The sequence below is a fragment of the Eleutherodactylus coqui genome, chromosome 8 (genome assembly GCF_035609145.1).
Source record: "Eleutherodactylus coqui strain aEleCoq1 chromosome 8, aEleCoq1.hap1, whole genome shotgun sequence".
Classification (NCBI taxonomy): Eukaryota; Metazoa; Chordata; class Amphibia; order Anura; family Eleutherodactylidae; genus Eleutherodactylus; species Eleutherodactylus coqui.
The window spans coordinates 177097233-177114578 of NC_089844.1; the positions used below are offsets into that span (position 1 = coordinate 177097233).

A 17346-nucleotide genomic window follows, 5' to 3' on the forward strand; every position below is an offset into this window, starting at 1 on the left:
TGGTGGAATGGACATTTTATTTTCTTATATTCACACTTATATATAATTATTTTATAAAAATTCCCTTTTCTGAAGTAAAAGCTGTAAGTGAGTTGAGGGTTGGAGGACGTATAACGGAGTGTTGAGAGCACTCAGCTCAGTAGGAATGGTCTTAGGGTGAAGATATCTGTACTATGGAGTATGACCGCCATCGCTGCACATGTTTCTTAGTACAAATCCCTGAGGTTCTGCTTTTTGGCTGATTCTTCTGGAATTTCCTGGTGAAGAAGAAAAAAAATTCATATTGGATACGACTTCTCAAAATTGGAATTGGTGTCTTTTTACTGCGAATGAGAAGACAGGTTGGAGTGACTGGGTGAGAGAGATTGGCCCATAGACTGGCACTAATGGACTGAGTGGGAAAAGAGAGACATTTATGACTTGTAAAAGTTGCAAAAAAACCTTGACTTTTGGTCTTTTTCAACTGTCCTCGCTACTTTTCTAAAAAGTGGGCAGGGCATGGTTCAAAGGGCAGGACTATCCGCAGCCCGACCCATTTCATTTATCATCATCCTTGGAAAGTCTGATATTTCTTGTCATAATTACCCAGATTCAGATAAGAGGCCTCACACCTTTACATTGACATACCTGGTTGACCTTTGGTCACAACATAGACATCTTAAGGGTCAAAGCTCCAGTCCCAAGTGACTGCGTGATCAGCAGAACCTACAGAGAAGGTAGACCATGTCATCAAGGATCAGATGGACATTCATGGTGGGTGAGGAGGGCACGGGCACACTCACCATGTTTATATGTGATGTCACCCAGTAGAGAGAGGACAGCTCCACCACCATCAGAAGCAGAACGGCAATGCGTCCTGCCATACGGGCACCCTATAAAAGAGAAGGTCCTTAGTGTAATGTGTGGAGTGAGGTGTCCGCACATACTGTGAAGGATTTGCCCCTTTCCAATCTCTACAGATTTGTTAAAATGGAAAATGCTAATGTTTAAACATAAGCAACATTCAGGGCGCGTTCACAAATCACTGACTTGCTGAAGATCTGCGACATGTGAACCCACCCTTAAAGAGGTTTTCCCCCTACTTAAAATTGCCTTACAGCTACTCTTTGCTTCCTAGTTGCTGCTCAGTGGGTCATGTGATTGCTGCAGCCAATCACTAGCCACAACAAAGACCTTGTATAGCCAGTGATTGGCTGCAGCAGTCACATGTCCTGGTTAGCAGCACCCAGGAAGAAAAGAGTGGTTGTGAGACAATTTTAAGTCGTGGGAAAACTCTTTTTCAATGGAGGTAGGTAACCCCGAAAATAAAGGTACTTAATCATGTAATACAGGTGTCAACCGCCGATCTATACAAGGGACTAGTCAGTCCCCAGATCAGCCACAGGGAAAGTAAGTGCACCCTTACACCGACTAACAGGCAGCTTCATCCTCAGCCTATAATGTGGTCTTGGTCACCCGACTACTGAGAGATTCTCGCCGTCTCCTCGCTGATTGGCAGTAATTGAGACACATCAAGCAATTTTCCGGCATGAACTGCGCACTTCAAGATGTAACATTTGCCCAGTAGCCGCCATGTTCTGCCTCATATAGGCCCCACCTACCTTCTTTATCCCCCGTGAGTGGGGCAACCTTCTCTGCCTCTGGATGGGATACGTAGATGGAAGCACAGAGTCGCGCTGGGAGGCAAAATTAAACCAAGTGTAACGAAAAGGAGTAGAAAAGAAAACGTCTTCCCTCAAAACGCGCCACAAGTACAACACATCCCACCAGCAGCCTCTCATGTTCAGGAAGTCATACGGGGAGGTCAGGGGTTATATGTCTTATGTATGAGCACCGCAATATACCACTAACCCCATTATATAGAACTAGTCATGTAATACACAACCTACATGTATACCCACCCCGGAGAGCTGGCACTGACATATAACCTCCCCGAAGTCGTAGAGACGTCACGTAGTAATATCCATAGAGAATGACGAACACGAATGATAATTAATGGGAATGTCCACAGGCAGCTGGGGGAGTATATATGTGCGTATATATAATGTATCTAAGTCCGGACCCAGGATTCCTCCTGGCTGCTCCCATTACTCACATGATTCGCTGCACAAGTGGAGTAATACATGAGAAACGACCCGTTCAGGTTTGTTGTGATCAAGAAAAACACCTGAAGAGGAAAGAGAAAAGGTTAACGATCAGGAGGATCTAATTACTCTACAGGAGGTTGGATATATGGATACACCGATACCGGATAAACCAATGATGGTCCATTTACGCAGGCTGATCGGGCCCAGCGTTGCTTGGAATGCTCGTTCGGCCGACATTCAGGCTGTGTTATGGTACAAATTATCAACTAAATAACGAGCAAACGCACGATTGTTCATCCCGGAAGCCAATTGTTGGCCGGTGTAAAAAAAAAAATAAAACAAGCGCCGATCAACATGTCGTTTGGCGCTTGTTACATCGGGCCAAAAACTCATGATGAGTAAACCCAGCAATACATTATGTAAGTAATGATGTCATACCGAGGCGTAACTTGAAGCTCCCGGGCCCCATGCAAAACCTGTAACAGGGCCCCCAACTATAATGCTTTACTCATAGTACTGGGTTCCCTATATGGAGAAGAGAGGCTTTATGGGCCCCCTAAGACTCCTGGGCCCGGGTGCAACCACATCCCCTGCACCCTCTATAGTTATGCCCCTGATGTCATACATACACAACATAAATACGACATACAGCTCACACACTACATACAGTGCATATGACATGCACATGACGTATGATACAAACAGGACATACACATATTCCCTCAGGACAACCAATCCCATTTGAATCCAGATAGGTTTTGTAGGAACAGTTCATTTTCAGACATTTTTTTCATCATTCTGTGGTTTTACCCCAAGGCAATACTCGCTATGCTCCATTCAACCTGCACCTAGAGCTTCACCCCTCCCCCACCCAATGTACTCTTTACACAGGGTTATGACAGATAGCGCGGCGTTGACCACTCCAGATGGAGTTCACAGCAGCACAGAGCATGGTGTTCCCATGGACCCTTCGGAGACAGGACTGGAGAGTGCCCCCTGTGGAGCTCAGGAAACCCAGAAAGCAGAGGACGGACCCCAAGTGTATTTATGATGTTACAAATTGCCATTAAGTGAGTTTGCAGAAAATGTTGTGGCATCTAATACATTATACATGATCTTCCTAATACACCTTGGGCCTTATTTGTCAGAACTGTCCTTGCCGCCCATCGTAACCAACCAGTTTTCTTTTCTTAAACTGCAGTGGTAAATCAAAAGCTCGGCTCTGATTGGTTGCAATGAGCGACAAGGACAGTCTTACCGTCAGGGCTGATAAATAAGGCTCCATTATTTAGAATCAATCTAAATCTTCTGATCCTTAACATCATAAATGTCTCGAGGAAGCTACTAGGTTCTCCAACTCACATGGTAGATGGAATAGATGAAGTAGAACCAGGGGGCGACGACCAAGAAGACAGAGACCTGAGCACAAGAAACAATCCATTAGTATGAGAAGCAGTAAGATAACACAGGGGCCTTAGAAGATCTTATGATGGATGGGAGATGTACTTACTACATCACATACAACATCACTGGTCGACCCTGAGGGGAGAAAAGAAATTTGAGTTCTTTATTTCATCAAAAGGCCATAAAAATATGATCGTACTCCACCAAAAGACTCAGCCCTACCTCTGGGATGTGGGATCACACTCCAGCATCCATTCAGTCTTACCTCCCAGATAAGGGATCATACTACATCAAGGGATTTAGTCGCCCCTCCCGGATGACAGAGCATACTTTACCATACATTCAACCCTACATTAGGGATGAGGGATTGTACTCCAGCAAGCGGTTCAGCCCCACCTCCTGGATAAGGGATCATACTCAACCAAGTGATTCTGTCCTACTGTACCTCCTTGATGAGGAACCGTATTACACCCAAGGATTCAGCCCTACCTCCCAAATGAGCTACCGTACCCCACCAAGCAATTCAGCCCTACCTTTTGAATGGGGGAATCATATTGTACTAGGCGATTCCACCTTACCTTTCAGATGAGAGATCGTACTCCACCATCCATTTAGCCGTACATCCAGGATGAGAGATCATACTTCAGCAAGCAATTCAACCCTACCTCCCAGGTGAGGGATTGCATTCTACCATCCATTCAGCCTTACCGCCCAGATGAGGGATTGTACTACACCGAGGGATGCAGCCCTCCCTCCCGGATGAGGGATCGTAGTCCACTATTCATTCAGTTCTACCTCCAGGATGAGGGATAGTATTCTATTCAGCGATTCATGCTAGCCTCCCAGCTAGGGGATCATACTCCACTAAGTGAATTTGTCCTACCATACCTCCCTGATGAGGAATCCTACTACACCAAGGAATTTAGCCCTACCTCCCAGATGAGATACGGAACCCCTACCTTCCAGATGGGGGAATCATACTCTACTAAACTATTCCACCTTACCTTCTAGATGAGAGATCATACTCCACCATCCATTCAACCCTACCTGCTGGGACACAATAGACTTGATGGTTTACAACTGGTGGGGTGTGCAATGGTTTAAGAAAGAATCCGAACTACGAGGAAGGGTGATGATGCCGAATGTTTGGATGTCCACTGAAAATTCCAGTCCACAAGATTTAGACCAAAAGCAGCTTTAATAAATGTTTAATGTGTCACATAATGGTCTCATTGATACAGAAACAAGGCAGAAGAGTCTCCACTGAGAGTGCAGACATTACACAACATCAAGAGAAAGGTCAGTGTACAGTACATAGGAGTTTGATCATTCAGAAGACACCACAAGTACTCAAAAGAAGGGACCTAGAATTAGAGATGTCGATTGCCCCATTTTTGCTCTTACAGATATCCCTTCCCTCTAGCAGTAAAGATGGCGTCTGCCTCATTTGTCCAGATCGCAGATGAACAATTCTTTATTGAGCCAATCTCAACATTTTGGTAACTGCTCACATGTCAAGGCTGTGTGGTCCATGTAGGACGAAGATGTCTCTATTTGTACCATCAGCATTGGCTTGGTGAATTCTTCACTCCCAATGTTTGGACTCAGTTACGGGTCTTCGGATGTGATCATATAAATAAGGCTAATTTCACACTAACGAGTCTGATATCGGGCTGTGAGAGTCGGCCCGATATTGTGCTCGCCAATGTGCGATGTCCCCACGGATGAGAGGTGTTTTTGTGTTAAAAACGCCTCGCATCACTTCAGTGAAGTAGCAATCCGTGGCAGAGAATCGGCAAATGTTTCTCATTGTGCGATGTGTTTTCCGACCCCATTTAAAACAATGGGCGAGGCATTCTGAGATTGGGTTGCAGTTATCTTTGTTGGTTTGCATTCTGTACAGATGAAAGTTTTCTTCTACAGCAACATAGCTAACTTCAATGGCCACTTAGACAACGCGTCCATCGCTGCCTCCTCTCTGGACCTAAACCCCAGCTGTACCTTTGGAGATTATATTACGGATAGCCCCACCACCGTCTCCTCTCTGGACCTAAACCCTAGCTGTAACTTTGGAAATTATATATTACATAATGGCTGCTCGGATAGCCCCACCACCATCTCCTCTCTGGACCTAGACCTCGGCTGTACCTTTGGAGAGTATATCATATAATGGCTGCACTTTAGCTTTCATCAGTTGATCATCCATTTTCTCCTTGGCGGAGAAGAGATAGAGGCCGCGGCTGAGCTGAGAGATGGACATCTGCTTCGTCAGGATGTTGTTTTCGGTCCGGGGGCTGCTGTCATCCATGTCGTCGGCCACAACAATCACATTACTCTTACCTGTGTGGACAATAGAGATTAATGTGGTAAACCAGGGATGGAGGTCCGAGGAGCGCGTTATATCACCCCACACTTTTGGTGGTTCAGAGCTCTCAAAGACAACACAAAAGACCCAAAAATACTCCAACAGTAAATCTCCTGCCATCCGGCCTGCAGAGTCCTATGATGACGTAGGACAAGGTCTTCTAGGATCATCTAATGAGGCAGAAATGCCTTAAAAAAGGTGGTCAAAGATTAGAAAAACCTGGGGGATTTCTTCCAAAACAGCATTACCAGGACAGAACTGCAATTCTAGATGCAGCTCACAAGGGTGACGCTGTTTTTGGAGGAAAGCCACCATGTTTTTCGATTCCTATAATTTATGAAGAGTATTTGTTCAGTTGACACTACATCACACAGCAGTAAAGTCCAATGTACAGCGTGTGGACTATGGCACCACAAATCTCTTCCAGAATGGATTCTTATTTATTTATTTAGGACTGAAGACCAAAGAGATTGAATGCGACTGACATTTCAAAACTTCCTAATAGTGGAGGCCATCTTTGGATTATCTCCTTTCAAAGTTACAGAAGACCAAACCTGAAGATGAAGCCAATGTTCTCTGCCATAAGGGATGTAGAGGAGGTCAACTAATGGAGGGTACTCCTATCTCAGGGATTGTGGTTCAATAATGGCAATGGAGATGGGGCGAATTCTATATTCGTATATGAAGATCTTAGAAACCACAGGTTCCAGCCTGCCGGACACTTCATCTACCCTTATCATATAGGACCAGGCGCTGCCTTCTGGCCACCTGTAATACGTACATATGCTAGTGAATGGGGATTTGTATAGGCGTGATGTCTGGTGGTAATGCCACCTCAACAAAGTCTATTTTAGAATGCAGAAAACACCAACACAGGATGGCGCAACTGTTGTATTCAGCTTACCGAGCACCAGCGACATGTGTTCCAGCTCGCGGTCATACAGAGAGTCCGTCACATTGGTGATATTGACCCGTCCTCGCGTCTTTGAGTGATACAAGATGGCGAACGTGCACTGGGAGACCTGCTGTTCAAACTGATGAGAATTCGAGTTGGTGATAGTGAAAGAAACTACACTCCCCACCTTCTTCAGCATGGAGCTCAACCAGGCGTATTCCTCTGGCGCATTGCGGGAGAATATCCCGATAACCTGTCTGCTCCAGGGACTAGGCGAGGGGTCCTGGAATAAAAAGGAAGAACACATGAAGAGACAGTCAGAGACCCGGCACTGATTAGTACACACCCGGCCTGCACCCAAGTACTATAAGCACATAAGCATCCGTTGCATGACGGACACCGGTGAAGCTTGATAGACCCCGCTGACTAATGCAATGTTATAGTTCCTTAAAACATCTGCAACGAAGCCTCCAAACTGATGCAAGCAGAGCCTCACATGATATTGAAGACGCAAGTCAGCGCCCCCTGCTGCAGGTGGCAGTCAGCAGCTACTGCATTTCTGAAGGCTATAAAACATGTTGGGAACTAGCAATATGCCGCGCTCACAATGCCCTCCCTCATGTATCTTCCTGCCTCTCTAATTAGCAGGTAAATCATATGCGGTACGACTATTTCAAAGTATAATGGAATAGCCATTATCATGGCAGGTCGTAACGCTGCGGCACGGTGTGAACACTATGAGCCCCCCCACATGTGGTCAGAGGTATCACACGTCCCAGCGCTCACCTTGTGGTTGTCATCCCTCCGGTCCCATAGATGTAACGTGAAGATACAGATGCCAGTGAAGGTGGACGGAGGAATGAGGACGATCTTCAGGAGGAGACAAAAGAGCTGGTTATTACAGAGCTGGAGATTATACAGGATGTGGCTCAGTGTGAACGGTGGCTACTACTCACCAAGGCAAGGAGGGAGGACTGAAGACAGGACTGAAGGAGGATTATCTGGCCGATCATCACACAGGACACCAGCGTCACCTGCAGGATCCCAGATGTCTGCGGGAGGAGAAATATAAAAATCGGTTTGCACTAAAATGAGTAATCCATATGTATAAAAACTATTACCAGACTACCCGAATGTGGGCCCCCAGACCCCAAAAATATCCAGGGAGTAATATATGAAACATTATCCAACCCCCTCCCCCAGAGGAGATATATAGAAAGAACTGTCTTACTACAATACCAGCTCCATAGCAGTCCCTGCAGAAGTCACATGACAATGCTGATAGTAGTAACATAGTATCTAAGGCTGAAGAAACACATGTGCCAATCCAATTCAGCCTATTACCCACCCAGCCTATTGATCCAAAAAACCCCAATGAGGTAGAAGCCATTTTTTTCTCATTTTAGGGGGAAAAAAATTCCTTCTCCGACTGCGATCTGGCAATCAGAATAATCCCCGGATCACCACCCCTTCTGAGCAATCAGTGATATAACACGTAATATTGTAGCGCCCCAAGAAAGGCATCCAGACTCTTTTAGCGAGTTTGCTAACACACCCAGACTAGTAGTCCTTCCAGGCTTTAGTGCCATTTACACGGACGCAAAATGCGTCTCTGAGAGATTATACGGAGACCCCGCCCTGAAAAGGGCAACCACGTCTGGAGTATGATCCTTGCAAACCCTGGACAAAAAATGCTGTCATCATCCCTAAATGTTTCACCAAAGAAAGCAGGGCTCATCATGGGACATTTACAAACTGATAATGCCACTGGGCATAGAATTGCAGTATCAACAAAGCGAAAGAATCCCAGTATCAGTGGCACTGCGCTGGCACCGGGATCCTTTTACTTTGTTGATACTGCATTTCATGCTCACTGGCATTATCTGTTGTTTCTAAATGTCCCATCAATGCCCAATGCATTTCTTAGGTGAAATGCATTGGGCTGATGACAGCATTTGCTGTCCAGGGTCTGCTAGGGTTAGACTCTGGACGGGGTCACCCTTTTCAGGGCGGGTCTCTGTATGATCTCTCAGGGCGGACTAGCTGAAAGTACTGTGTAGTGTTAGTTTATTATTTTTATGCCCCCTATATTAGATTATCGTATATTTGGAATTTGCCTGGGTACCACACCCATGTTTCTACTATCAGCATTGTCATGTGACTTCTACAGGGCATATCAGGGTAGGCAGGGCCATTAAATAGCAGCCATGGTTTCCCGCTGCACGGTCATGTAGGTTGTTCATGCTGATCACTAAAAATCATGACTGGGACCCCCTGGATCCAGCATATCACCCCACTGCAAGTGCCCACTGAATCCGAGAGCCTGTTCGACTGTAATCTGCAGCATGTTGTGATGAAGACCCAGTAACAGAGTCACAACCTCTGTCTGCTTCTTCTACACTTCTGCTCAGTGTCAGTCTTCACTGCAGTTCTGGCATTCCATTTGTAAACCAGGAGGATCCAGAGCTGGAGGTCCTGTGCAGTGGAGGGAGTGCTGGACCTTACTGCTTCCATGGGGTCTACAGGAGTCCTGGGGGGGGCTTTACCTCTAGATCTTGTTATTATAAATCACAGTGTAGGCATGCGGTTCCAATTGTCCGGCACAACTCACCGCTCTGTACAGGATCCAGCATGAGAGCAGCGAACCTTTTACGGTGACTGTGATAATGACACACACCTGGAAGGAAATAATTAATATCTTACAAGAAGCGACATGAGATACAAACCGACCGCAGCGCAGGTGACTCAGACCGAGGGCCATAACTGTAAGGGGACGGGGATTGGACCGGGTCCCCTGGAGACATCCGCCCCCCAGTCTCATCACTGGGCAAAATATGCCAATCAGAAGTCTGGGAAAGGAGGGTGATACTGAGCATTAGAGGACAATATACAGGTCATATCTGTTATTCAGGAGTCTGGGAAAGGTGGGTGACGCCGAGCATTATTATGCTACTAATAAGTCATTGACCCCCCCTGTAAAAAGCGATCGGTCCCGGCAGCTCCAGGTCACTGGTGGACCTCACGGGCTCTATCATGTCTGAGCCTGGGGCTCCTGGAGGATGTGCCGCTCTTCTGGCACCGTGATGTCATCATTAACCCCAAACACCACAGAAAATACTTACAGAAAACAACAAGGAGTTTTCATGGCTGGAGAACAATGTGTAGAAGGGAAGAAGCACAATGACGAAGATCTGTGATGGCAACACAAGTGGTAAGTCTATACAGCATATATAATGATGTAGTCATTGGAGTAATAGAGTAACATAACATATAGTATACGTCAGCAGCACACGTGGACACTTACATACGGCAGGGGGGCGGGGCCCAGCTTTGCTGCAATAGAAATAAAAATTATATTATCTAATGACCCCCAACTGCTCCCGACCCGCCTCTACCCCCCCCCCCCATCACTCTGTAAACCCACCTACCATAGCTAATCTCTACCATATTCTTCTACTTGCCCAATGTCATCATCTCCAACCTTTTCCCCAATCATCCTCCCCAGTGCCATCATTCTCCAAATCATCCACCCACCCCCAATTTTCATCCTCCAACCTTCCCCAACCTCCCCCTATCATCCTCCCCATTATCCTCCTTTCACCAAATTATAATCTCCTCCATCATAGTCTTCCCATCATCTATCAACACTATCATCTTCCCCCTACCTCCTCAATTATCCGCCCCCATCATCCTCCAACTTTCCCCTGAAGACGGTGTAGTTTACTGAGGTGACTCGCTATCCACCATGGAGGCCCCTGTGACCGCCGGATGCTTGCATGCAAGGGTCCCTAAACCTCGGCCCAGGACATTACTGGAGGCTGAGGGCTGCGAGGAGGTTCTCTGTGTAGGGATAGTCATCAGATAGCCTTGCTGTGCAAACCAGAATGCTTTAGTAACAATTTTAACCCCTTAATGTGTCATTTCATGGCAACCATTAAGAGGCTTTAGCAAATGAAATCTTTAAAAAAGCAGATTTGTGTCACCGTAATCGTGCTGACCGGAGAATCAGGTGAGCGCATCATATTGCACACCGAATGTCAGAAAAATGAAACAAAAAAAAAAACAAAACAAATGGCAGGGTTTCTTTTTTTTTCCCCCAATCCTCCTAAAAAAATTGCAAAAAAGTCATGCAGTACATTATATATCGACCCATGACGCCATTATAAAAAATACAACTGGTTCTGCAAAAAACAAGCCCTCATATGGCTGTCACCGAAAATAATAGCTTCTGAGAGACTCTGCCTCTCTAACATGCTCTTTATACACACAGTCATGTGACTTAGTAGAACACTGACCCTCCAGCTGTTCTTCATTAGCACCACTTACTCTTCCAGCCTTTTGTTAACCCCGCCCCTCTTTTTGGAAGATGTGTTGCTGCCAATAATTTCAAATTTTTTTTATTTTAAATGAAATAGGAAAATGTCTGCCTTCCTCATCTGACGCGGGTTCTATGTTCGATCGTGAATTATGCTTAGAGGAGATTTGCAGATCATCACATTCTTTTTTTCTTTACATTTTACACAGAGTCCAAACTTTTTGGGAATTGGGGTTGTATGTCAGCAATAATAACAAGGCCGTCTCCGGTCTTCTGGACAAAAGAAAAAAAAAATTACTGAGTGATTGTAAGCGAAGCTTCAAGACCTTCAGCGCAACCGCGCTTATCGTATATTGTGATCTGCATACTCACAGTCCAAGTGCACAAGTGCCGTTTAGTATCTGGCAGATACCAGCTGGTATCAGCCGCCACAAGCTGATATGCAGAGCACCCGCTGGGTGTGACTATTCCAAGAGAAAGTGCAGTTGGGGCTTTGCCCCTTCCACGCCGCAGGGCTCTTTGGCGCTGGTCACCACTTGCTTCCTTCTCTCATTCAAGCTCAATCTGCTCTCTGGGTGGAAACTGACCAGAGACCCCTGCGGACCACCCAGAGACCCCTGCTGTATGCTCTAGGGTGCATTCACATGGTCATACAATCAAGCGAGTTTCGTATATTGTGAGACTCGCCCAAGAATGCTGGGCATGACTCACACTCACCGATGTGACTGCACCCCAAGTCCTACAAGCTCTATGATGTATATTAGCACACATACCCAAATGTCACCCCATACTGAAGCAACAAACATCATGACTACACCCCCCCTCATTCACCCACTTACACACACCTCCATCTCCTTCTGCTCCCATATAACATCATGACTACACCCCCCTCATTCACCCATACATACACCTCAACCTCCTTCTGCTCCCATATAACATCATGACCAGATGCGTAACTTGAAGCTTCTGGGCCCTGGTGCAAAATCTGTAACAGGGCCCCCAACTATAATGCTTTATTCATAGTACTGGGCTCCCAATATGGAGAAGAGAGGTCTTATGGGCCCCTAAGGCTTCTGGGCCCAGGTGCAACCGCATCCCCTGCACCCTCTATAGTTACGCCCCTGATCATGACTACACCCCCCTCATTCACCCACCTCCACCTCCTTCTGCTCCCATATAACATTATGAAGGAGGTTGATGAAGTTCTGGTGGAGCTCCACTCTTACCTCTCCCGATCCGCTCCGCGAGGGCGTCCATGTAACAGTGAGGATCCTGCAGATCTCAGACAACGGATTCTCAGCGGCTGCCCTGGAGGACGAGCAAATGGATATAAACTTCAGAGACGCCAAGGAGCAGCAGAGACCGCAAGTCCCCTGCTCTGTGCATATCCCACAGTGCACTGCAGAAGAGCAAAGACTGCACCAGCAGGGGGCAGAAGAAACCATAAAGTAGAAATGTGAGTACTGCTCTGGATGTGACTGGAGTAGAAGGCATGATGGAACTGCTGAACTGTGATTGCAGCTCTGGATGTGACAAAGTATCAGTAGAAAGGAAATAAAGCAGGCAAGTCTAGATATATATTCTGCTGCTCTCCTAATATATTTGTAGTGACTCAGAAGGGTCTTGCACAAAGCTGTCGCTGTGGGGAGGCAGTCAGGCATTCACCTACGTCCCACAATGGGTTAAATGTAGTGCCCATTAAGGCCTCATTCACACAACCGTTTGCGTAAAACCATCCACCCGAAGCGTTTTACCGGTCTGTGTGAGCCGGCAGAGACCGCGTATGGCAGTGAGCGTACTGCGCACAACCGTGGATCTCACGCACGCCGTCATGCGCAGTGTGACTTTTATTAATTTCCCGCTCTGTTACACAGCACGGCTCCGTATGTAATGTTGCCCACATGCAATATATTGTATATAGACAGCTGCTCATAGTAAAGCATAGCGCTCATGCTGCGTGATATGTCGAGAAACAGAGAACGCTGTGAAATCTGACTGGCACCTGCGGTCAATAGACCCTTGTGATTGGTTGCTGGCAGCCCCATTTCTCATTGGCCAGTATGCTTTAGAAGAAGGTTTTTGGAATCGGCTGATTGACTGCTGTGTGACAGAGAATGATTGGTCAGGGAAGGGAGAGAAGAAAAGGTCGCGCACAGGAAGACCGGAAGTGCGCAGGGGATGGGGGAGTCGTTCTAGGGAAAGCGAGCGGAGCAAACGTATGGTCAGTGAGAGATGCGGGATGGAGAAACCGGGGAGAGTGGAGAAGATCTGGTATGAGTGACAGTTGTAAGGGAGGAGTCCGGAGAGGCCCTTCTTCCCGTTGGAGTAACAAGTGATCCGCTAACCGTAATAGAGAGCGCCCAAGCGCCTTAAGCCGGCTGCACACAACCAGATTTGAATTGCGGAATCCATGATTGTCACCCGCGTGGACGATCTGCGGTATTCTACACCCACTGAAAAAAATAGAGCCTTCGCGTGTCTGCTCACATGAGCGGTTAATGACTGCGATTTCCGCAGCATGATCTATTTCTATGCGGACTCCGCATGGACGGCTTCCAATGAAGTTAATGGAAGACGTCCGACCATTGCGTATAGGTCGCGGGTACCCGTGTCATCGCCTTCTGATGGCACATTGGAAAAACAAACACTTTTTAAAAACAGCGGTACTGTGCATGACTGACGGCGAGCGTCCGTGGTCATCCGCAGAACAGGAGACGAAAGTGCACTGGATCGCAAGCCGCGGTCAAAGACTGATCCCGCTCTGGGCTCCGACTCGTTTGTGAGCCTGGTTCCTTGGGTGAGCGAGCCAGCACAACATCTAGGAGGAAGTAAACGGAGGCCAGCGCCGAAGTCTGCACCGCCACAGAAGTCACCTGTTCACTAAAAGCCATTTATTCCTTTTTTAAGGCTCCCACACACTTGCGTTTTTTTAACGCTGCGATATTGTTGCTTTTTTTTAACACAAATGTCAATGGGATTTCCTAATGTTAAAAACGCATCACAACTTTGTGCTGTGCGATTTTTGTGCGATGCGTTTTTAACATTAGAAAGTCCCATTGACAATCGTGTTGAAAAAGCAGCGAGATCGCAGCGTTAAAAAAACGCTGACCTCCAACACCCCTCAGATATGCCGGCGACCTTAGGGGGGTCTCACACAAGCAGATTTTAATTGAGGAATCCATGAACGCCGTCTGTGGCAAAATGCAGGCATTGGAAGGCTGTAGTGTCGATATTTCCTTCCTTCGCAGTCGCGGATACAAATTGCGTATTCTATGAGCGGGAGAAAAATTGCGGAATGCTGTATTTAGTCGCGGAATCCACGTGGATGGTCGCCATTGAGGTCAATCGAGATATCCAACCCGCAGCCCATATGCAATTAACCTTGTGTATCGGCTGGGGGTACCCACGCCATCGCTAAGCAACGGTGCCCGAAATACAAACAAAGAGGGAAAAAAAAAAACAGTACCGCACATGACCAACTGTGAGCCTCCGCGGTCACCTGCAGTACAGCAAAGTACCGTACGCAGGGTCACGGCCTGGGATCCGCTGAGGGCCCCCCGCATGCAGAATCTAACCCGCTCCTGTGAGCCGGCCTTACCGCCATCGTACGGTTGATGAATATTGTAAATAATTGTATGTTGAGAAACGGTGAGTTATAAACCTGCGGAGTTCAGTAAGCCGATGCAATGTGCTTTTACTACAACCCCCAGTCTCCGCCTGATCGCTTCTCTCGCAACTCTGCTGTGTAGCGCTGGCGTCACGACAAACTACCAGCCCACTTATTATTATCAGTTCACCGCTGCTGGTGATCACCGCTGTGACCTGCTTGAGGGCAACTACCTCTCTCATCATCCACGTCCCATCTAGCATGCTGCATATGCAGCAGCGCTGCGTGCTGGGTGAGGTCTAAGGAGACATCTGAAACCTCTCACCTCTTCCTGCAGCAGGAAGTGACAGGAGGCAAGCAGACGGCACGGCGCCCGATAGGAACTTTTCTGTTACAAGAAAACGTTTACATAAAACTTCCAGTTCTAAGTCTGTACGGTCCGCACACACCTGAGGGGCGCGGGCTGCAACCAGCACAGACCCTGAGGGGATACAAGTGCGAACACATCATGTTATCTCACTATCCACATACAGTCCTTGTCAGACCAAAGCTCCCCCTAGAAGAAGTATATATATATAAACTTTTTTCTGCGTGATTGCAGCATTGATATAAGTAAGGCCGGCTGCACACAGGCAAATTTGCATTGTTGAATCCATAGCGGGCGTCTGCCTCCGGGTTCTGCAGCAAATACCTTCCATAGCATGGTATGCTAAAACGCTTTTACCTGTACACGAGTGGAAAAACAATGTTGATATCAGACGCCCGCTCTGGATTCTGCATCATGCTCTATTTTAGTGCAGTGTCCTCATGGACGGTTTCCATTGAAGTCAATGGAACCCGTCCGACTTGTGGCCCATCCGCGTATTCCACGTCACTGCCTAGCGATGGCGTGGGGAAATCTATACTGCACATGTCCGACGACGATATGTCCAGACCATACGCAGCACAAATAATGAAGATGATTGACAGGTGCACGGGGTCACTGGCCAAGGTCAGATACCGCTGGGGGATCCTGCATCCAGAACCCAACTCAGTATAAGTAATTACAATATCAGAGCAGAAGGATCATTTATTGTGGAGAACCGACCCCTTATAGGGAGGCTCTAGTACCTGTTGTGTACCACCTCTAGCTTGGATACAAGTGTAGTGGCCAGAAGTCTATGTCATACATACATACATACATCTATAAATGTCATACATGTCGTTTGTATAGATGCGCTGTGCAAATTGTCTAGTCTCCTGTTATGTGTATTGCGCAGCTGCAGCAAGTGAGAGGTTAATGTCTGCATGAGACTGGGAGATGTCTGGAAAGTATCAATGTATGTCATGTCACGTGATCTATGTTGTCTATAAATGTGAGTGCCTGAGAGCAAGGTGTGGCTCTTCTGGGTTCAGTCCTTTCATCACCTTCAACGGTTGAGTGGAATGCTAGCCACATGGGGGTACCTTCAACCCTCGTGGTGAAGTGATGGAGGAAGCAGAGCGATTTACTGTGGATTGCCAGGAGCCATTAGAAAGTGAGAAGTAAGAGAGATTGAGAGTGCATGTGAGAAGAAAAGGCCAAGATCACCATGCAGAGGTACTGTCCTGTAAGAGTGTCTGTGGAGTGACCCTACCCCCATCCTCCTCCGAAGTGTTCCCCTTCCAGGAGCAGTTCCTGACAGATAACTGAGACTGCAGGACCGGTGTCATCCTGTGTTTCCTCCCTGACCTCAAATCTTCTGTCTTGCCTGCACTCGTTTGTCTTTTGAAGTTGTGCCTTGTTTCAAATTTTCTTCAAGTAAAGTTTGCCAGGCCCTGACTGTACCCAGGGACTGAGGTACTTAAACATTGATTGTGTGCATTCTCTTTATTACCGCCGAGGGTCATACCGGTGGGTAAAGGAGCAGTGGCGTCACTCGTGACAAACCCACATACCTGTTCCATATATATTGGCCTTCCCTCTCCTAAGGTTGTCCGGAAGAGGCCCAGTGCTGCTCTGGTCAAGGCTGCGTGTGTCCCTCTGGGAGGGAGCCTGGTAAGTGCCACCGTGACTAGTTACCACTCTACCCTCCCAGCTCCTCAACGTATACCCTGTGTCTGGAGTTACCCTCTGGGATGCTGCACAAGATGTGATACGGGTGGGCATGGAGGCTCTAGTACCCTGTTGTACCACCTCTGCCTTAGATATAAGATGTGATACGGGTGGGCATAGAGGCTCCACTACTGTGTTGTACAGCCTCTAGCTTGGATACGAGACATGATGCAGGTGGGCATGGAGGCTCTGGTATCCTGTTGAGCAGCCATTAGCTTGGATACAAGATGTGATTCGGGTGGGTATAGAGGCTCTAGTACCCTGTTATACCACCTCTGCCTTGGATACAAGATGTGATACAGGCAGCCATGGAGGCTTTAGTACCCTGTTGTACCACCTCTAGCTTGGATACAAGATGTGATATGGGTGGGCATGGAGGCTCCAGTACCCTGTTGTACACACTCTAGCTTGGATATGAGGCATGATACAGGTGGGCATGGAGGTTCTAGTTCCCCTTTTGGGCAGCCATTAGCTTAGATACAGGATGTGATATGGGTGGGCATGGAGTCTTTAGTACCCTGCTGCACTGCAGCTAGCTTGGATACAAGATGTGATACGGGGGGGCATGGGGGCTCTAGTACCCTATTGTACCGCCTCTG

The 17346-nt window shown here is 47.3% G+C and overlaps 1 protein-coding gene across 5 annotated transcripts in view; it reads right to left on the bottom strand.

Moving 5' to 3' along the window:
- LOC136577238 (uncharacterized) overlaps positions 1 to 17346 on the bottom strand; it is a 22097-nt gene continuing 4751 nt past the window's right edge. For 3 of the 5 annotated variants that reach the window (XM_066577049.1, XM_066577047.1, XM_066577048.1), the window contains exons 2-16: positions 12293 to 12374; positions 10056 to 10084; positions 9874 to 9942; positions 9363 to 9428; positions 7708 to 7803; positions 7538 to 7621; positions 6761 to 7034; positions 5640 to 5831; positions 3598 to 3626; positions 3450 to 3506; positions 2096 to 2167; positions 1602 to 1676; positions 783 to 872; positions 628 to 705; positions 1 to 257 (exon numbers count right to left, since the gene is read on the bottom strand). In XM_066577049.1, coding sequence (XP_066433146.1) covers positions 643 to 705; positions 783 to 872; positions 1602 to 1676; positions 2096 to 2167; positions 3450 to 3506; positions 3598 to 3626; positions 5640 to 5831; positions 6761 to 7034; positions 7538 to 7621; positions 7708 to 7803; positions 9363 to 9428; positions 9874 to 9942; positions 10056 to 10084; positions 12293 to 12323 — 1227 coding nt within the window. In that variant the 5' untranslated portion in view covers positions 12324 to 12374 and the 3' untranslated portion in view covers positions 1 to 257; positions 628 to 642. Of the gene's footprint in view, positions 258 to 627; positions 706 to 782; positions 873 to 1601; positions 1677 to 2095; positions 2168 to 3449; positions 3507 to 3597; positions 3627 to 5639; positions 5832 to 6760; positions 7035 to 7537; positions 7622 to 7707; positions 7804 to 9362; positions 9429 to 9873; positions 9943 to 10055; positions 10085 to 12292; positions 12375 to 14906; positions 14946 to 17346 lie in introns of those variants that run through there. The other 2 variants (XM_066577050.1, XM_066577052.1) reach the window with 2 other exon arrangements.